A 22,670-nucleotide genomic window follows, 5' to 3' on the forward strand; every position below is an offset into this window, starting at 1 on the left:
GCTTCTGGCAGGACTGAGTTGGATTGGTAAATTAAATCAGAGTTATCACGTGCATTATGTGGCGGTGGAACCTCTGAGTCACTCTCTGTTCCCTCTCACTGGAAACCCACTGGGGCCATTCAAGCAGCTAGACGTGACCAGTTTGGACCAGGCAGGGGAGTCTATGTTCATCATGCTCAGCTGGGAATGCTTCTGACTTGTACAAAGTCATTTTGTGGTGTTAAGTACCACGAGCATTAGAGTAGGAACTGCTGCATTAGAGGACAGCTGTATGTTACTGTGCCTGTTGGGTATTTTGGTGGGGGAAGCAGATAGATTCCCACTGATGATGTTTCTATGGAATTCGTTCAAATTAGAATCTTTCCTTCAAACAAGAGGAAAATGTTGACTCATCTGCAATTTTGTAATCGCGAAACATATGTGGTAAAGTCAGAATTACAGGAACACATGTAATGTGGCAGGATAAAGTGATCCCTCTGGGACGGAGGCTGCCTTAATTACTCTACTATTAGCTAGTAAAGACACATGCTGGTTTGGGTTGCTGCGGCTTGCTTCCTGCACACTCAGCAGAACAGCACCCAAGTCTGAATACTCACTTCAAGTATACAAATGTTATTCTTCTTCTCCCCACACAAATTCACGCAACGCCTAATAATATCTAATAATGTCGCGGCCTCGCGCGTCGATATCAGGTGCCCTGGGAATGAATACTGATTCACAAACACATCCAGATAAAGATTTCAACGTTTTAAGTTTACAAACTTCATGTCTGAATTTGATTTATGATCATATTTTGTTTTGTTCATACACTGCAAGAGATAGAAAGACAATTTACAATAATTTGAGAAAAAAACATGACTGAATCAAAATACATAAGACTGAAATTGAGTGACATCAGCAATATTTCTTGGGAATTTTAACAAAGAAGCCAAGAGGTGGAAAAACAGTCTTTAAAAAATGTTGAGCTAGAGGTTGTTTAAAGAATAACACCATGTGGAAAATGAGAATAACTATCCCAGACGAGTTCCAACAGTTGTTCCATTTTGAATGAAAAAATTCCAGGTAATGTTAGCAAGCATTTCATTGTTAGTGACAATCAACAGTCAAAATGATGTCGGCGGAGGCATCAACTGTAGCTAAAGTTAATTCTGTGCGTAACTTGACGAAAAGCCCAACCAAACCTTTGGCGGTTGTCTTGTTAATGTGCTCGCTGCAATTCAGCCAAAGATTATCTGTTAATCTACGAAAAAGAGCACGAATACTATTCTGGAGGGCCACGGTGGCTCTACACTTTACTAACACACTTTATTTTGGTTTACCATTTTGCTAAATACATGTGGGTATCGTTTGCTTAATGCAGCAGATAGGAAAATGCACATACACTAGGACTGGCAGCTTCAACAACGCAGGCACAAACAGAAAAGCTGTGATCGCACAACAGCAGCTGGACATGTCCTTCTGATGTTAGCTCATCTCTAAGCATGTGTGCTCACTCAGCTACCTCGGCTGTTGCTGAGACACTGCACTTACTGAAGCTCTTCTGCTTTCTATGGACCTGGAATCCACTTCAGTGCTTCTATTGCTGGACCTCAGTTTTCTTTTGATACTGTTAATAATTGTATAAACCTTGAGCGATAGGGTAAACAATTTGGCGTTTCTGGCCTAGCTCTCGCGTGGTTACAATCTTGCTTACCAAAGGTCCTCTTCCTACCCTGCCCCCTTCCTTTGGGATAACCTCGCTATGGAGGTATCATTTTTTGCCCTAACTTTCAGTTAGTTGCTTATTCTTTGACTACTTCAGAGCGTGTACCTGAAACCATTATATTTCCAGCTGGTTGGTCTCAGCAAAGTATTTAAAATCCTTGTTAGTCCTGCCAACGAGAATACTGTGAACTCTCTGAAAACCATGGCACTCCTTATCTGCACTGATGGGCTATACTGTATATGCGTTATGAAAAATTGAAATGAGCTAATATTCTTGGGATGATCTGAGCTAAAGTCACGTACAGCACCACCACCAGAGGGTTTCCTCCCCGTTGACAGCAGCTATGTATGAACATCATGTCACGTGGATTTTCTCTTGTTTTTGTCCTTTCTGCTCCCCCATGTCATCCTACACTGACTGGTTGTACATGGAGAGAGTGAGTAAACCGAATTCTTCTGTTTGGCAGTGTGTGAAGTGCATGACACTTGTTTATTCTGAATGAGCCAACAAGCCAGGGGACACAGCCATAACAGGCCTTTTCTGCCATGTTATATAAATGATCATCGGACAAGCTTAAGCAGGAAAAATCAGCTGTTTTTATGTCCTGATGAAACACTCATATATCATTCAAGTCAGAACAAATATATGTACAAGTCCATTCAAAGCAGCACGTTTGATATACACATGTTGAATAGTGAGTAAAAGGGAAAGAGGAAATAACTTAAAATGCTAATTTTTCATCAGTTACGTTCACATCTACATTTAATGTGTACAAGGCAGCATGTCTGCTGCACTTTTTCCAATACATTTTTGCTGACCCGTAATGGTGGAAAGTAACATTAACAAAGTAAGTACATGTACTCAAGTATACTTCAGTACGATTCTGAGGCTCTTGTACAGTGTGTTTACTTTGATTTTTCACTTTATACTTTTTTCCACTACATTTCAGAGGCAAATATTACTTCACATCAGCTTATAAAATACAATACATGGGGTTACTTCAGGTATGTCGAGAAAGCATGACTTAAACTAATTGATTTTCTGCACAGTTGTGCCTATTGTTAGTGTTAAGCATTCGTTGGACAACTTCTAGACGAAGGCAATCAACAGACCCCGGGAGAGCATGCCTCACCTCTGAAAGAGGGGAATGCGGGCACCAGCGCTGCTTTGAATGCTTAGCTATTAAATGTCATGACGGAGTCACTTAAATGTAATATTTTTGTTCAAATCAACTCATCGTCATCCACACTACACTCTGGAGATATGTAACCGAGCTGGAATCCACAGTGGCTGACAACCAACTCAAGCAGCTGGATGGCAAGTGCGAGGACCTGGAAGCCAGATCTAAGAGGAACGTTTGCGGCCCAACAAATCCCATATTCCATAACGCACATCTTTCCCTACGCACAAAACCAAAAGATCCATTCATAGTCAGAGTTCACTACTTTCAGGTCAGAAACCACAACCTGCAACTAGCTTGATAATCTCATGCTAATTTATCATAACGGGAAACATTTTTTAACAAGCTAGGCTGGTGTGTCACAATGAGAAAAAATAACATTGTATTTTTTTTTTTGTCTTGGTGACAGAAGCCACACGTTCACCCTGGGGCCAAACCTTTCCCTGTCATAGCTCAGACACATGTTTCCTTCCTAAATGACTCACTGATGCTGTTTATTACAGCGACTGATGCACGGTACACTCTTGGCACAGAGAGATTCTTTTGTAATCAACAGGCACTGAAATTGAAACCTTTCCTTCATTTACTCCGGTCAGTCCAGTGCACCTTATGACTGTCACTTTATAAAGTTTAATAGCACCAGATTGTCATAAACGTAATCATATGAAATCATATGATAAGTGGTAGGAGGGAGAGAATAGCAGTTCCTAACGATTACAAACAAATCCCAGCATGTGGCTGGCCGGCCTGTGAGACATGAGTCTATGGAAAAGGATCAGTGTGTTTGGTCCCTGAGGACACGGCTGTGGAACGGCTGACATGTTGCTGCTGTTAGCTGCATCGTTAACTTACTCTATGACTTCAAGCTCAAGCAAGGAAAACCCTGGCTTATTATAGGAGTTCATTTATCAAATAATAAAGCTGATTATTAGTTACATAGTATTGTGAAACCACAGCATATCGGACTTCTAAAACAAAACTATTTTTCTATCCATTCCCTCGGCTGTGTGTGTTTCCTCCGTGTGTCGGGCTGACGAATCTTTTATGATCAAACTACATATAAAAACAGAACATTAATTTAATCCCACTCACACACAGAGCAGAACATTAACGCCATCATTAACGTATGCAGACAAAACAACACGTTCTCACAAATACCAACGCTTGGTCAGTGGCCTAACGCTTCAGACTAAGATCCTCTCCGTACCCCTCTAGTGTCAGTTTGGACGTGGCAGGGACGGCCTGTCAGTTTCCGCCCGTTACATGCACAGTCTCCTTTCAAAATAATCGTCCAACGAAGGTTTACTTGGTTTTTAGGTTTACTTGGTCCAGTTTAGGGAAAGGTCTGGGTTTGGGTTAAAATAAGTGCGTTACGTAAAATTAGTACACGTGTTGCGTAACTTATGAACATGGTGCTAGAAGTACGCGACTCGCTTTTACAAAGGGTGAAATAACTCAATCAGACAGCGGTCTCCTGGGTGAAAGTCTGTTTGTTTGACCCAACCATCCACCAGACTTTCTCGCTCTTTATACTACTGCGGTTGCTCTGACTGATACTGAAGCGGGAGGGATTGCATTGGAGTTAGTTAAAAGGCTGTCAGTATCAGACACCAAGGGCCATGGACCAAGTATTTGACGGGTTTAGTGTTTGAGCAGTTTATGGTAAACACATATAATGACGATATACAAACTGCAGAGGTTTACATGAAAACTGACGACTCCATCTTGATCAAATTAGAGTAACACTCCAGCTGTACATTTAGTCTCTGTATCAGGGAAACATGCAGATCCATCTCCTCTTTGCCCATTTTTAGAGTTAGTCTGAGTCATCACTGTCAAGATGGCGACAACCAGAGCCACTTACTTTGAGCTTCTGAAACCTACGGATGACGTCACGTCATTTTTATTTTTTGTACCCCTTCACACCTTGCATTAATCACATCCTCCTCTCAAACTGAAGACAACACAACTGGTTCTCACTCCCAACTTGTCAAATCGGACTGTAATCGGATGGTGCTTAACCACATGAGGGTAGCTGTGTAGATGCAGCCAAAACTCTCTGAGGATGGATTGAGATCCGACCAGGCAAACCATCTCCGGAGGTGGTCAGAAACAAATCGTGACCATTAGTGCAAATGTAAACTGTTCCAAGCGAGAGGAGGATGCAACGTCTGAGCTGGACAGAGCGATCGTGTCTCACTGGAGACTCATTTTAATACCAGAAGTAAATGTAATCAGCTTAAATCATATCGAGATACTATCTGGATTTGAGATGCATTTTAATGCCAGGTGTAAAGGGAGTCTTTGATACCTTACAGTCTCTGAACACCAGCAACGTTTCAGTGAGCTCTATATGTTGAGTTTTCTTGCTCGGACATCAGGAGGGAACTTTGAGTCGAGCCGCTACTCCTTCGCGTCGGAAGGAGTCAGCTGAGGTGTTTCGGGCATCTAATTAGGATGCCTCCTGGACGCCTCCCACTGGAGGCTTTCCGGGCACGTCCAACTGGGAGGAGACCCCGGGGAAGATCCAGAACATGCTGGAGGGATTATATCTCCCAGCTGGCCTGGGAACGCCTCGGGATCCCCCAGTATGAGCTGGAAAATGTTGCGGGCGAGAGGGAAGTCTGGGTCAGCCTGCTTGGCCTGCTGCCACGCGACCCGACCGGAGGAAAATGGATGGATGGATAAATTATTACTCAAATGCAGTGGTGGGTCTTCAGGGCCTGCTAAGCCTTCTCTGCTGGCCTAAACAGAATCACAAAGTTATAGCTATTTTATAATTTAATAATTGTTCTTAAATACACTACATGTATTATAATTTGTATTTTCTTATTTTCTCATTGTACAGCTACTGTGCTCCTCAGTTGCTCTGCTTCCAGTGCAGCTTGTTTTAAGTAGAGCTTTTATCCAATCAGATTTCACCTCTGTGTCTCTAGGTAGAAGAGAGGCCCCAGGCCTGCAGACTCACAAGTGCCTCCATGTGCAGTTTAAGTGAATGGGGACGATATTGTTGATTGGCATAGTGTTCAACCAATCAGATCTTTAGTTTGACATGTTGGGCGTATTCTTTGACGTGCCAGAGCCTTCTAGCTGGCCTACATGTACGTCAGCATTAACACACAGCTCAGTTTTTAGGAGCGGCACTGCAGTGAGGTGCAGAGTGAGCTGTGATTGGTCAGTGGGCGAGCACGTGACTATTGGAAAACGAAACTTAACTTGCCAGCAGCGCTTAGTTGAAGAAGTAAGAGTTCAAATTGAAAGATATGGAAGAGATTATAACATTTTTAGGGTTTTGCTTGGTGTAGTTTATTTATTTTTTTACCTAGCTTTGTGTTTTCAACACTCAACGGCTGAATAAGGAGGAGAAACGGATTTAGTGGCGGAGTTACTGACAACGCCTTTCTCAAGAAGGACATTTCAGGAAAAGCTGGACATCCTAAGAAATGGTCAGTCAACACCACAGCTGGCAGCCCTGACTCAGCCAGGAAAAGGATTTGTATGAACGGCATTTCTTGCTGACAGCGTTCGCAGGGGAACAGCTCCACAACTGTGGCCCGACGTGCGGCGGCCTCGAAGGAGGAGGGATCCCGGCCCCGCTGCGAACCTGCCGCAGCAGACCGGCGAAATACAACTGGGGAGGCTCGACTGTCATCACTGGCGTCCATGAATCGAGAAGGACTTCTTACTGGAACTGAAACGATGTACTGGGATTAAACTCTTTAAGTTTCGGTAAGTGACAAACTGCATTTTTTTTTTTTACATAGTAACGTTACTGCTGTTCATTTGTCTATCGTGTCGTTTTTATGAATAGTATTTGAATGGCTCGTGCTCTTATGTGGTGGAATGCGTGGATCCGCTGCAGGTTTGCTGGATTGAAGTGTCATAATGAGGTTATTAGGAGGTAATTCAACTGTAGTAGGACAGCACAGAAGGCCCAGGTATAAAATGCACGGCCTGCCACTGCTCAAATGATTGAGAAACTTTTTAAATTGTTATGGTTTTGACTAATCTGTTAACTAATGCTTCTAAGGGTTTGGATGTGAATTTCTTCTGCATCACTTGAACTTTCGATCAGGCTAAACGCCCTCACTGACACATAAGCAGATGAAAGCACAGCTCACACACACACTTTGATGTGGCTCTGGGTTCATCCCTCTTCATTACCCTGACCTACATCCAGCTCTTGGCTTGTTCTTACTGCATTACATCACCGCAGCCCACTCCAGATGAACCCCTCCTAAACCCTGCTCAACACAAGAAAGGAAAATAAAGGAAGTGGACTGGCCCTCTGCAACATGTCTGGAGCTGTTCATGCACTGGCCCTAGGCGGTCGGATCAGTCTCAATATTAATAAATGCACACAGAGGGATTCACAAATATGTTTGATTGTGATTCATATATATCCACAAATACATTTATTCCACCACCAAAGCTAACGTTAGCTGTCCTTTTCCCTTCTTTCCACCCTGTTCCCTACCTGAGCATGACGTAAGAGAATACCCTCATGGAGACATCTGATTGGCCACAGAAAATGTCCATTAAAAAAAAAAAAAAAAAAAAAGATTTATATTTCTACATATATTTAAAACAAGACATGCCTGCGTGTGCACCAGAAATACATTTGTGAATCTCATTTTTTTGTGTGCATTAAAACATTTTGTGGAGTGAATCATTTATATAGAAATCACAAAATAATTTGTGCATCCTTCCGTGTGCATTCATTAATATTGAGACTGATCTGACACCATACTGGCCTGTCCACACATTTACAAAGGCAGCGGCCTCTTTTGCAGCTTTCAGTGTGTTAACTGCAGCTCCTCACCTCCATGATGACTTCAGAGAGCACAGAGAGATGAGGCAGGATGGAGGAGATGATGGAAATCACACTGACACATTTTTAGTGCACTCAGGACAGCCAGCTCATTCTCTGCTGTTTTCTTTTCCAAACCAATCAAAATATAATCAATCAAGTGTCAATGTGGAAACCTGCTGTGACTAGCTCAACCTGCAGAAAGCTATGGGTGACCATTTACCATTCTGCTATTGTCTAAACACTGCACCACATGCATACCATTAATCAAACAGCTTCTCTTCTTTATGCTCATAAAGGGATAGATACGGGAGATCATAGCATCTACATCTGAATAGAGACATTGTTGGGGATGTTGGACACTGTTCTCAAGTGCTTTATCTCCGTGCTTTCAAACAGATACTTAACTGTTACTCTCGGGAATTTCACATAATCTACTGTCCCTCTGAACTGAACGGAATCTAAAATCTCTTGTAGCAAAAGCTAAAATCTCCCGTGCATTAGCCCACTAGTTTGATTGATCAATTGTAAATACAGTGGCAGTCTTACAGCGGATTATGTTGGTCTATTTCTTGGTCAGGCACTGTAACATCCTAGCATCTTATCGTCACTATGAGGTTGACAAGCAATCAGGCAGACACTCTAGGGAGTCATTGTGCCTGGCTAAAAATGGGAACAAAATGTAACTATCCTTTGAAAAGGAACTTGGCATTTTAAAAAGTTAAACAAATTAGATTCAACATGTTAAATCGTGAGCTTTAGAGGTGCTGGGAGGTGAATGTTTTAACCTTTGGACAGAGGCAGGCTAGCTGTTTCCCCCTGCTTTTCAGTCTCTCTGCTAAGCTAAGCTCAGCTAATCGCCTGAATACTCTAGCTTCACATTCAGAGTACAGACATGAGATGGATAACATGAGGGTGTATTGTCATATATTCCTTGGCAAGAAAGCAAATAAGCATTTCCAAAGATATCTAACTTATGTGTTCTTTTAAATCGACATATTTCTTAAACACCGCAAACATTAACTGGTCCTAGCAAACTGCTACCAAAAGCTTCTGTGTTGACCTAAAATGATGTTGTTGGGAAGGACACATTCACGAAAATGTGAAACGCAATAATGAATTGAAAACAAAATGTATATATATATACACCTTCATGTATACCTCTGACTGCAGCTAAAACGAAGTTCTCTGATGACTCTGCCACAGTTGGGTGTATCAGTGGGAACAGGAGAAGGAATACATTGTGGGGTGGTGCAAACCAAACGAGCTGCTGGTGAAGTTCCACAGGTGTTACACTCCTGCATTTTTATATTTGCATTTTTTTTAATATTTAATATTTTTTACTCTGTTATTTGTATTGCTTTACCTGTACCATAAATGCTGCTGTAGAGAAAAAATGTCACCTCGCAGGATTAATAAAGTATAAAAGGATATCTATCTATCTGTAAGTACCGCGCAGTGCACCTGGACGACAGGCAGGAACATGCTGGAAACACAGAGGTCATCTAACAACATCTGCAACAGGCTGCTGTAGATGTTCTACCATCACCTCGAGCTAGTTTAAAGACCAGCTCAGTGAATGGAGGAGGAGTTGGATTCTCTGGTGGCAGTGACGGAAAAGAGCATGAACGTCATCCACCCACTCCATGACAAGCTGGTTGAGATAGGAGATAAGACTCACCCCCTCAAGTGTTACATCTTCCCTAACTTAAGTGCAGAGCACAACATATCTCTTTAACTTTTATAAATATACAACTATCCCATACATGTAATGAATCATATAGTCATTCAGACAATGCAAACTGTTGGTTTGCCTCCTCTACCAAATGAAATGTTCCATCTTCTGTTATATGCTACAGTTCATGTGTAATTATAACTACTGTATATTTGTAATCAAGTGAAGATTAAGATTAACTGTTCCTGCTTTTTCAATGATTGTGATATTGGTGTAATGGGGTCCTGAAATATTTTGTTGTTCTCACATATAAATTAATGTAATTTAGTGATCCTAAAAAACTAAACAAGTAATTGAAATAAACACCTGATATTCAATAAAAGGACTTTCCCATCGGTGTATCTCTACCACGAGTGCGTCTTACCTGCCAGGTCTTCTTTAGAAGAAGCGATGCGAGGGGAACTGTTTCCAGGTTCAATCTTCAGAGACAGCCTGCAACACAAACGGTTTCCATCAGACACACCAGATCACTGCTGCTCCCAGATCAGCTGATGCTCACTAGTGTCGAGACAGAAATACATCACGCACTCACTGCTGTGACATCAACTCCAGCAGTTTCATTACAGAGTTAATCAGTCAGTAAATGATGCAGAAGTACGAGCATAAACTTTGTCTTTGAACCACGAAAAGTTTATCTGAATATTTCACAAAGCCAATTCCAGAGCTTTGTACCATGGCGTTATTTATTTACCCCAGATGATTAAAGACAGATCAGAGCCAGCCTACAGTACGTCTCACTGGGCATTCCCCAACTGAGCATTGAGGTTTCCTGCTGTCTTCATCATCTGCTGATGTAAAAGGTGGGTTAAGAAAGGGGAATATCATTTGGATCTATAAGATATACAGCTATGAAGGGAGTCTGTGTTGGGGCTGTATTTGAAAGACAGGATTCAGCAGTTAAATCCTTATTTCAAGCCAGTCAAGACAGTACAGCTGCCAGTTTTAGGCTGGAATTTATTTTGCCTGGAATTGCATAATAAATTGCCTGGAAGCTTCTAAGGGCCTGTGTACACAGGAGGTGTTACATTATACAGTCGAACAGACTCACTATACACGCATAACAATAACCCAAAGCATAGTTTTTAAATTCCGTTTGTTTTAATCCACGGAACCACAGCGATTGTGTGTTGGGCTCTCAGTGCAGCCAAAACACTGGTGACCTACACTCAATACTGTCCCTGAACACATCATGAGTAGAAATCAGAGAACTGAAGCTACAGCCTGTGAAAATATTGTGCGAGTGATCGAATAAATTATCTATTTGAATTAGGAGCCACAGTGTCACATTAAATACTATACTAATTAAATGTGTCAAATTGATAGTATATTTTATGAGACTATATTAATCAATTCATTCATTCATCATTTTCTCTTTTCAAAGGGTGATGCATCTAGGGGAAATTATCATAAATGATATACATATTTATTTATAGTATATATAATCTATCTTGTGACTGCATCTCACTGTCAATACGGTTATTTGTTTCTTCCGAAAAAAGGAGTTGAGAGAATTTTGTCAACTTACATTCAGCCAGAAAACAGTTATTAAAGTCTGATCACCAGAGCTGGTGTCACCAGGATGCCAACTGCATTCTGGGAGTTTGGAAAAGTCTCTCTTCCTGTCTGCCCATGCTCCGTTTGCTTATGGAATTGGTAAATGGGACTTTGCCGCTCGTCACCGCATATGGAAAGTATTTATTGAAACACCACGGGTGGAAGGAACTAGCGGGTAAAATAGTCATTCATTAGTAAGAGTGGGTTTGGTTGTGTTTATAGAGCTGGTTCCAAAGAAAGTCATGTGTAATGTCCACATTACATCACGCAATCAGCCCGGTTCCATCTGTGTATCTGTTTTCCCTCTCATCACAACTCAAATGCTCTGTGAGCATCTCACCATAGCTGCAACACACACACACACACACACACACACACACACACACACACACACAGAGACACACACACACACACACACACACACAGAGACACACACACACACACACACACACACACACACACACACACACACACACACACACACACACACACACACACACACACACACACACACACACACACACACACACACACACAGAAAAGCCCCTCACACATTTCTACTCAAATTCAAATGCTCAAGTGTGGAAAGTGTGTTTCCTGTCGGACCGATGTCAGTGTGTGTGGGTTAAAGGCGCCCACGGAAAGGCTCTGGTCGTCTTTCACCACATTTTAGACTGCAAGGCGACTTTGTCTCACATGAGGTGGATGAACTGACTTTGCATCAGGAAAATGTTTCCGAAATGTTCTTAAAATTGGATGGAAGTAAGAAATGACATTGACTCTCGTTACTGTAACAAAGTTGTTCTTTGTGTACTCTTTTGAGAACTTTTAAAAATCTATTATTTTTCTTTTATTTAAGTACTAATTATTATAAATATTTTACTTTGCTACATTCCAAGTCACATACATTACAGAGCTCCTTGGTGAATGGTACATAAATGCACAACATTACAATCAAATGAAGGTCCATGTCATGGGTTAGAGCAGGGTTCAACCTTTACTGTCCAAAGAGACATGTTGATCTATTTTCCACCAAATAAAATTTGTCTGGAGCCGCAAAAGCTATTTGATGTCACAGTTTATAAAGTTTTATATATAGTTATATTATATATACAAAAACTATAGTTTGTTGTATTTATGAAATTATAGAACAAGAATAAAGACACTTGTTGACATTTTATTGCTATTTTACGTGTTATAACAATATCAAACTCTGATGAAGAGGAGAGTTTGCTGCAGCAGAGGAATCGCTCTTTTTCTCTCATCTCCAGCGTGATACTTTCAGCTAATGCTGTGTGTTTGTTCTGGAAGCGTCTTTAGATCTCCAGCAATATGTTTGTGAATGTTTGACGAATCTGGCAACAGAGGCAGAAAACAGCTGCTGCTGTTACATGAACACAACACACGCACGGAAGGAAACCAGTAGGTTTGAAACCAGTAGGACGTAACACCGGCACCCACTGCATGCCCAGTGTACGTGAATAGTCACGTGAGATTCGTTTTCAGGCGTTTAAGTCTGGACGGAGATCATCTCGAAAACAATGCTTAAACACCGTGTGGACGGAGGACTCAGGGAGCCGCAACAGAGGGGCCGAAGAGCCGCATGAGGCTCCGGAGCCGCGGGTTGCCGACCCCTGGGTTAGGGTCAACCTCAGCAGAGTAAAACTAGGATCAACCGCCTCGTGGTTCTTTGCCTTCACCAACCAGTCATGTTGCAGTATAAATCCATGTCTGCCCAAAATGTTATCATATTTGATCATATTAGACATTGTTATAATTAGAATGTGAATTCTTGAGTTATGGCCAAACACTTTTCTTGTGAGGTCACAGTGACCTTGACAACCAAATTCTAATCAGTTCATTCTTAAAGTTTGGATGTTTGTGCCAGACGTAATACCCTCCAGACATTGCTAAAATATCCAGGCACGAAAATGTGAAACCGTAAGGTCACAGCGGGCTGGACCTTTGACCACTAAAATCTAATCAGTTCATCCTTTGAGTCCAAGTGGACGTTTTGTTGCTCCAGGCGTTCCTGATATATAGCTGTCGCTTATGGTCCATTTAGAGTCAAATAGACCATAAAGCAGGGTATGCTTTAGGGCGGGCTTACTGTGATTGACAGGTCACTGCTGCAACGAGAGACGTATGTCACTCCTCCACATTCCAAATATGGTCATTTCCATTCATTAGTTGCAAAAAAACCAACATGGCAACGGCCGTAATCCAAGATGGCTTCAAAAAGGCAGTCCACAAACCAATGAGTGACATCACGATGACTACGTCCACTTCTATATGGTTATACCTGCTTTGACACATATCTATACAGTACATATATTGGCTTGCTTTACTTTAGCTTTCTCTTGTCTCTGTAGGTAATGCAAGTAGTGGATCATATTATGTAATCACTAATTAGGGCGTTCCCCTTCTTCGTATTCAACATAGTGTCAGAGTCAGAGGGATCAGTTGAAGAGAAGAGTCCTAAAGTCAGCACTAGCCACCATAAACTAATCGTCATATTAGTCAGAGTGAGGTTATATCAGTAAAACCTGAGTGCACAAACTGATTAAAGGTCTGAAATACATTTACTATCCAAAAGATAATCTCTTAACTATAACTCATCAATAAGCCTGTCATGTGTCATTTGAGCATATTTTATGTCCCGTGTGAAACTATAGTCTGAAAAGAGTAAGAAATGAAATAAACCAGGTATAACCAAAGCCCCGAAATGACGTCCCACCCACGACACCAAGTGCCAAATAAAAACCGCCATGAGCCGGTGTGGCAGACAGACAAACCTATTCCTGAGGATCTGAGACGCTGCCTGAGAAAGTCATCAGCGGCTGCTGGACGAACGAGTTCCCTGTGGAGACAGACAAAACCGGCTGCCTGTCCTTTTTCTAGCCCTGCTTCCTGTGCATTGACCCCCGTCAATTTCACGCCCACTTCCATGAACCATGTGCTGGGGAAAAGCTTGTGTTGTGACCGAGGTGGACAGAGTTTTCAGTATAGCTCTTTGTAATCTGGCCATTAGAGGGCGAGAAGAAAGTGTCCACAATAGAGGGTTCATCCTCTGGGGGGTTTGAACGGCCGCGTTAAAACAAGATTAAACTTACTTGAAGTTGTCGTCCTCGACAAACTTCTGGAGCTCCTCGATGTAGCGCACGGACAACAGATACTTCTGGACATGTGGCAGCGTCACCAAGTAATCTGAAGGAAAAAAAGGTTGGAAGAAGTCACTCGATCTGACAGTCCACATATGGAGTATGTGCTGGATTTGCTTCATCATTGTGGCTCAAGGAAAACACATAAATGATACAAAATAAGAAACGCAATAAGAATTGGTGCACAGACGTTTACTCGGTGATGATAGCTCTGAATGTCCGCTAAAATGAAATACAGGACTCATCATTGGTAGTGAAAGAAAATGTCAGCAAGTACAAAAAAAGAGAGAAAGACCCAAATGCTGATGAAACTGCAGGTCATGAATCTATGGGCAACCTAAGTTACACTGTTGACAGGACAAAACTCCTGCATTGGTCTACTTAAGGCTGGGGGCCTAAAGCATGTAGTATTGTATTTAACTATCATCATTATAAAAGGCAGAAACAATGAAAATACTTAAAGTTACAGAACAGTCAGTCAGCTCACATCACGTGTTACAATGTTGCGTTTCTACTGGATAATGTAGTTACCATAGTTACATGACATCTGCAGGTCGGAGATGAGCCTCAGAAGGTTGTTCATCTGATTGGTCCGCTGCTCCGTCTCTATGATACTGTCCGAGGCAGGATAGGCTGAGTCGATGTAGATCATGTCCAACAGGTAGATCCCTGGAGGAGACGGCACAAGACAGGCAACCAGTCAGCACCGACACTGGCTTACTTATGGAATGAAGTTCTGAGGACAAGCACCCATTCATCTTCAATGAAAGAATATGTGGCTTTAAGAGTGCTTTTTTCAAGCAAACAATTTGCTCTGATTTTTTTTATTTAGATTGTAAAGACAAAGACAATATGATGGAAATGTGGCCATTGGTTTTTTAGACACCATCTCATGAATGAAAATGTTGGCCATTGGAGACATTTCTTTACCTGATGGTGGAGCTAGAACTAACTTTTTAGAAACAGGCACTGGGCCACAGTTGGCCCGCGGGCCATAGTTTGGACACCCCAGAGCTAAAGGGACTGGATTGTCCATGCTAGATTTCCTGACAATCTGGACAGGTGTTTTTAAGACAGTTGGATTCCTGTTGGACGAGCTGACAGACATTAAAAAATAAGCTAAAATGCATGTTATTGATCAGTAACTTATCAATGAACATAGCAAGGATTTTACTGTATTTTATGAATGTGCATCTGTAAGACAGCTTTTATTTTTTACGTTTTGGATACTAACTTGGATATTTTTATTTTTGGTGCTTGGATATGCTAAGGAATGTCTTTTAGGAAACGTGTGCTAAATAGGAATGAAAAAAGTGAGAACTTGTCATTGAAGTTGAAGGGGTGTCTGATTTCTGGCATTTTTTTAACCAAGGACTGGAGGAAAAACCACAGAGCACATCACACGTGTCAAAAATAACCTGGAAAACATCTGCTGAGTCACAGACTTTCCTACAATTTGTCTTAATTACTCTGCAACTGTTACTAAATACCAGACTGGAAACTCACCCTCGGCCTCACCCATGTATGCCGAGTTTGATGTAGTGGGCTTTTTTTTAAAAAGTATATACATGTACAGCATATGTGCACGGCAGACAGATAAACAAATAGATATATAAACAGATGTTGGACACCGGTTTCCAGGAAAGTGTCCAATTGTTGAACAAGCAAATCAATACGGACCCTCAAACAGCTGAGACAGGTCTCCAAAACAAGCTCTGATTAAAACCGACTGATATGAGAGAAAGCCAACAATACCAATATGTCTGCACTGAATCTCATAACTGACAACGTTGTTGTGGCTAAAATCTCTGACAGCTTTCCAAAGTAAGTATTCAGTGTTGCTGCAGAGCTGGACTCATGTTAGGAGGTAAAAACCATCGTTTTCCACTGAAAACCACACCAATTACATCCTCCTCTGGTTAGCCGCTGCATGGAGCGATGTGGACCACCACACCAGATAATAGGCTTTCATTAGGTCATTCATTCACACTATACTGGGCCTCAATGTGCCATAGTTACATTATAATCTCCTCATAATGCTGCATAATCCCTGTTATAATGCAATATACTGTGATTACAAGTTAAATTGTTATTCTTACTCTTTTTTCACTTTCACTTAAAGCACACAATGACCAATAAGAGTGAGTTATAATCACTTTATAATGGCTATAATGATTATAGCACATTAAAAAGATTATAATGCATTATAACCAGCAATTATAACTTAGTATGATATCTGACTAAGTAATGTATTGTAGACATGGGCGTCCTCGGAAGTGCTACAAAATCATTTAATTGAATGAAACTAGTATTTCTCATTCTCTACTGGTCAGACTGAACATCTTCAATGGTCTGAAAGGCAGGACCTGGAATGCCAGGAGAGAAAAGCAGATCCAGATCAAAAGAAACGAAGAAGTGGTGCAATTCGTGACAGACTTTCTACGTTGATGAGGCTGCTCTACTCTTACTGTACAGATTATGTTCACTATTACGATGACTACAGGTGTGTTGTACGATGGGCAGTGTGCAATTTACTTGTTGGCTGGTGGCAGTCAGTGCATGTACTGTAACAGCAGATACTGTATGTGTCCAAGACAAATTTCCTTGGGGACAACAAAGTCCATCTTATCTTACTAGTATAGTAAAGATGCATCTTGAAGAAGGAGTCATTTACACCATTTTGTTGTTGCAGGTATAAGAGTATATGATGCGTGTATGTGTATATGAAGGTGGAAGTGTTTTTGTGTGTGTGAACGTGTCAGTGTCTACATCTGTCCCATTACTGTACATTCTAAACAAATCACTCCAACACATAATGAAATAGAATGAAGGACCCCCGGACTGTCTGATGTCTGCTTGTCATCAACACTATTTGCTGATGTTTCGTGTTTGACTGTCTCGTTAATCACAGCTCACTTTTAACAGTGATGTCATGGAAGTGTAATTAGTGGGCACCCGATGCCCACATTTTCACATCTATACCAGCAGAGTGCTGGAAGCTTTGTTTACCACAAACAAATCTTTGCGGTCACACAAAAAAAAAGCAAACTGCATCTTTCGAATGCTTAGCAAAAACAAAAACACCCGTAAAACCAAGACGGACGGACAACTGCTGATTTTGTTTTCTCTGGACTTTAATAACCATTTATAATAAATGGTGAAGTTATACAAGTTTGGTTTAGTAGCGTTCATGGTGGCTGAAAGCCCCCCCCCTACAGTATAAGTTGACAAAGCATAAACGGATGGAGAAGTTGTGCTGTGGCGGCAAAGTTTTCAGAGATGAAAGCATATGAAGCTATGGTCGGTCAATGTAGTAATAAAGTGCTTGATGAGGGAATGAGCCCACCTCTCCATCACTACACCGTACTACCACTCTGGTAGTAGCGAGGTAGTACGCAGCCTACTGTGTCTCATAACCGCCGACTGTTCTGCCCGATTACGCTCTAAGTACTAACTAATGACTCACAGCTGCTGAAATCACTGCGTGTAGAGCTGCAGCTGAAGACACTGCTGTGGTAGAACTACAGTAGACATGAGTGGATTCCCTCCATGTTTGTTTTCTGTTTCTTAAAGGTGGTAAATGTAAATCTCATCTGATTTATGTTAGTGTGAAAACTGACACTATTCTTGCCATTTTTGACAGCTCATTGGACACATCCTCTGCTCCCTTATCTAGTAAACAGGCACCACTTTCCAAAGAAAAGGTCTCACCTTGACCTCTGGAGAGAATAAATAACTCATTCTCACCCCCAACTCGTCAAATAAATGTACACTTCTAACTATGGCACTCTAGATGCCCCTCAAGTGTCAGTTTGGGACGTGTCACGGACGGCGTGTCCGTGTCTTTTCAGAATAAACTTCCGTGTTCACAGGAAATGTACAGTTCACATTCGTTACACACATTGTGTCTTTTCAAAATAAACTTCCAATGTAGGCTTACATAGTTTTTAGTTAACAAAAGTACTTGGTTAGGTTTAGGAAAATATTGTAGTTTAAGTTCAAATCAGTATGTTTTTCTCTATGTTTGTTAAGTAACTGGCATTAGTGAAGTACGGAAGTTATGCAACAAGACTCTTTGTTCTACATCAGTTAACCTGACTTTCTAATAATTCCGTGAATGGGTTTATACTGGAGTTAGTTGAAAGCCTGGTACGTCTCATACAGACAATAAAGGATGCCTCGGTGTGTCTGTATCATCTGACCACCGACCAAGCAGCGGTGTTTGACAGGTTGGCAGTGAGACCGGGTTTAGTTTAAATCATATTAAAGACACATCATTACTGACTGATGCATAATATCTTCTAGCGGAGGTTTCTTTTGTTGGACAACATTGAGTTGAACGTTGCGCTCTAACGGGAGTTAAGAGATGTAGGAATGTCACCCGAGCTCGTCTGTGTGGGATTCAGATCACAGAGCTGCTCTGGTGAAATACCCATTACCTCAGTTCTTCCTTGAGGCTGCTGCGTGTCTCATGTGGTGGTTACCAATGCACAGAAGCACGTCCATAAAAATATCCAGCGTTGCTTCGTTATGATTTAAGTGCAGGACCGGTCCACACAAGTACCGACTGCATGTCGATCATTGCCAGCTGTTGTTGGTTGGTGAGCAAATTACTCATGGACCCACAATGTGAAATACATAAGGTGTGAATATCACGGTGTTCATCATGCCTTTGAAGCTGCATAACCAACTGGTCAATATGCTAATATGCACCACTAAAGATATATTTTGACATAATGATGAAGCCATGCGTTGTGGATGGGCTTTGAGTCAAAACTAGTTTAAAGACCTTTATTATTTCATTTGATGTTGTGCTTACGATCCATATTCCTAAATATGTTTGTGTTTAATGAAATGATCAAATATTAAAAAGGTGGAATTCTGCTGCTCATTAAGAAACCAAGAGATGTCGTTTGGACACCTGCGATTATTTCATACTTTGACAGATTGGGGGTTTAACTCATGTGTCAACTAGTAAGCAGTGTCACGTTCAGCAAACTCCATTAAAGAAACGTAGAAGACATCGGGAAGCAGAAATCAATGTCACCACGGTGACAGTGAACACAAACCACTCAGCGTATCCTCATACATGTATGATATCTTACAAAAAAGTTTCCACTCATTACATGCATACGGTTTAGTCAAAATAAACTTCTGTTTTCACAGAAAACTCAGTTGGGTTTAGGCAACTAAGTTAGCTACTTAGTTGGGTTTAAGAAAAGAAGGTGAAATACCTATTGTCTTGTGGGTACTGTTACCCAACTACGCAAGTTACATGACAAAATAAATCAACGTTGACCTGACGTTTCACATGAGGAACGAACAGCTTCATCAGTGTGTGTTGGACCCATCCACCTCCCCTCCCGTCCTCCCTTTGTGGGCTTTTCCTGTCTTTCTACTTCCTCGTTCATGATTTCATGCATATCATACAAACATATTTTATGGGATACCTACGAATTACGGTGCATTATTTTTGGTAGGTATAGCGACGAATGCTGGATGAGATCACAAACCAGCCTGAACCCCTACATCTGTGAAAGAAATGTGAAATCATTTGGATTCATCAACATAAATTGACGGGGCGATGACAAAGTGCCAGGAGGAGGATTTCATTTCCTCTGCTCTTCCAGGCTCCCCAAGATATTTCCATCCCAGCTAATCTAACCGTTTGCCTTTGCTTCCATTGTGCTTCACTGTGATAAACTGACCCTGGAACCACGCTGAACACATAGAGATGAACATTCACACTTTTGAGCCAAAAGCTCATTTTCTTTAAAGTCCAAGGGCCAACACCAAGGACACTTCGGTGGCTGCAGACAGCTACCTCTGCACAGGCATGGAGCCAGTTCAAGACCTTGATCCTGAAAAAGGCTTCAAGATGTTGGAGCATCTTGATCCGGGTTCTATGCTGGATTAAATGTCAAAGCGTTGACATATGTCAGTCCCTGATTAAACTGTTAACTTGAGTTTTAACCTCCACATTAGCCAGCTCATGGCAATACGGAGGTGGACGGAGGTGCAAGAGGCAGTGGTATCCAGACCTGGGACCAGACCTTTTCTTGTCTTCTCTGGAAACGTTTAGTGGATAAGTCAACAGTGTCTCTGAGATAGGATGTGGAAAAATGGGGGGCAGATGTAGCATTTTTATAGGCCTTTGGAAAAGACCAGAGGGCACAGGTGGACATGCTGGGGAATGTGTTCATAAAAGTTACAGGACTCCAATAAACTGAGGAGTACTGCACCTGTGAAAGCTGTTCCACTACGGAGAAAACAGGGTTAACATTAATGCCATTAGTAGGTTTGACTGGAGGAGTTTTACTGTCCCACCGGCAGCGGCACTTCACCTGATGAGGCCATCTGACAAGGTGCCATTGGAAGCTGTTTGGGAAAGGGCAGGTACTCAAGTAATACTTGGCAGGATGCTGGATGCTCTTCTTTCAATGAAGACATACTCCCCAGTTCTGATAGAACTTTAGGAGCCGCCATTGTTCAGCAGAACAAACAGTTGCCTCTCTGTGTGGTCTCGCACACACCGCATTCCATCTATTTTTAACACGCTAAAAGAAAATCTTTAAATTTGAAGATACTGAGAAGTGCAAGAAGAGATGAATGTGTCTCAGCAGCTTCAGCTGCCGTCACAGATCCTCGTGTGGAAAACGCTGGTATGGTGGGTTCAGATATTTATATATGGAGATGATAATACATGGGACAATTCTATGATTTTCCTAGTTGTGAGAGTTTTCAAACAAAGATGACAATAATCTAAAAAGTTTGAATTTCCTCTATTTAGAGACGTATGCTGTTGTCACCATATGTCTTCACCAGACATGTGATATGTAGATATGTTAGATATGTAGACAGTTATTTTCTCTATAAGGTAGGCGACTGAGAAATGCCAGCGTTTGGTCTTTAACTGGTACTCTACATGTCCTACACTTCCCCTTAGAACTATGCCGGCATTACGTTTCCAACACATGAACAGATGGGGAGTGTCAGTATTCAAGGGATATAAGAGCAATGTTGATCACACATTATTAATAACACATTTTAGTGAATTGATGAAGAGCCAGTTTGAGGTATGAGAGTAATCTCAGGAGCAGAAGAGGTTAAAAGCTCCTCATACAACCACGGCGATCATCTGACTAACTAGTCTCTACCATTTAACAGCACGTGAGCAAACAAGAAAAAACAAGTCCCCACTAAAGTCCTGTCACTTATTTTGAATAGGATTTATATTTTGGCATTTTTTCTTCTACTTTTATATCTTAGATTCTCTCTCTTTTTAAAAACAAACATTTAATGAGCTTAGTTGGAGTGAACTGAGATCTAAGACAACTGCTTCTCTGTAAATGTTGTGCACATGATAATAAAGAAGTTGAAACCCACTAAGCTGCTGCTGATGCAGTTCTGAATACACTCCATAACTCCATGGGTCTCCCTGTTACAGCCCGGCTCTGTTTTCATTGTGCAATCATGGAGACTCGAGCATGACTCTGTGTTTTATTAACAAGGCAGGCGTGGTGATCCGACAAAAACCTCAAAAAACATGTTTTAAAAGTGACGCACAACTAAAAAAACAACAAAAAAGGGGTTTTCCTCTTTTCCTAAATCTTCACTAAAAAATATCCAGAACTTTTCATAGAATGGACTCTATTAACTAAAGTACACTGTGTGTGTGTGTGTGTGTGTGTGTGTGTGTGTGTGTGTGTGTGTGTGTGTGTGTGTGTGTGTGTGTGTGTGTGTGTGTGTGTGTGTGTGTATCATGGATCTTAAAATAAAGACAATAGTTGTTATGGTTGCATTCCTTAGCCTTCTCAAACTGAGCTTGATAGAACACATTACATCAGCGCGTTTCAAAATGTTGCAACATGTTTGGAAATCTCTAATTGTAGGTTCTGCACCTAAACCGTTCTATGCACTGTGACCACTAGCACCACGTGTGCAGTGAGGCGCTCTAACATATCACTCACACAAGACAGTTAAGCAACAGACAGATGCAAAACTCATTTTGGGTCATAAGATTTGAACCACTGCATCGCGGTCAGCACCACAAAGTGAAACAGAGCGGACGCTTTTTGATTGCAGTTTGGTCATGAAAATGGATGTTTCAGATTTACAAAAAAATAAATGCACTTTCCTCACAAGCTACCTCCACAAATAATGGCTGTCTCTGAGAGGTCAAGGTGGGACTGATAGCCTGTGATAAACACACAATACTTTGCAGTAAATACAATCCACTGTTTGGAGCTGCACATGAGATTTGTTGACAAGAAGAAATAGAAAAGAATAGAAAATATCACCAGCCTTCAATGAAATATAAAGTAATAAAATAGTGAGACTTGGTGAAAATGAGTGTGGAAGAGTTCAGTTCAATGGACGTAAAGAGGATTAACACCACTGAAACTTGTTTTGAAGAAAACTTTTAGTGGTTTTCATCAACCAAAAGTCTGATGAGTTAAGTTACTTACAGATGCAACTTAAAACAAGGCAACGTTGACTTTTGGTTTCACATTAGACAAGAACAC

General features: G+C 41.4%; 1 protein-coding gene across 1 annotated transcript in view; it reads right to left on the bottom strand.

The window, feature by feature from the left end:
• LOC306710393 (ras-specific guanine nucleotide-releasing factor RalGPS1) overlaps positions 1–22,670 on the bottom strand; it is an 80,593-nt gene that overhangs the window by 14,834 nt on the left and 43,089 nt on the right. The window contains exons 9-11 of the mRNA XM_079178893.1: positions 14,677–14,814; positions 14,098–14,191; positions 9,795–9,862 (exon numbers count right to left, since the gene is read on the bottom strand). Coding sequence (XP_079035019.1) covers positions 9,795–9,862; positions 14,098–14,191; positions 14,677–14,814 — 300 coding nt within the window. The remainder of the gene's footprint in view (positions 1–9,794; positions 9,863–14,097; positions 14,192–14,676; positions 14,815–22,670) is intronic.

The sequence above is a fragment of the Pholis gunnellus genome (assembly GCF_910591455.1).
Source record: "Pholis gunnellus genome assembly, chromosome: 18".
Classification (NCBI taxonomy): Eukaryota; Metazoa; Chordata; class Actinopteri; order Perciformes; family Pholidae; genus Pholis; species Pholis gunnellus.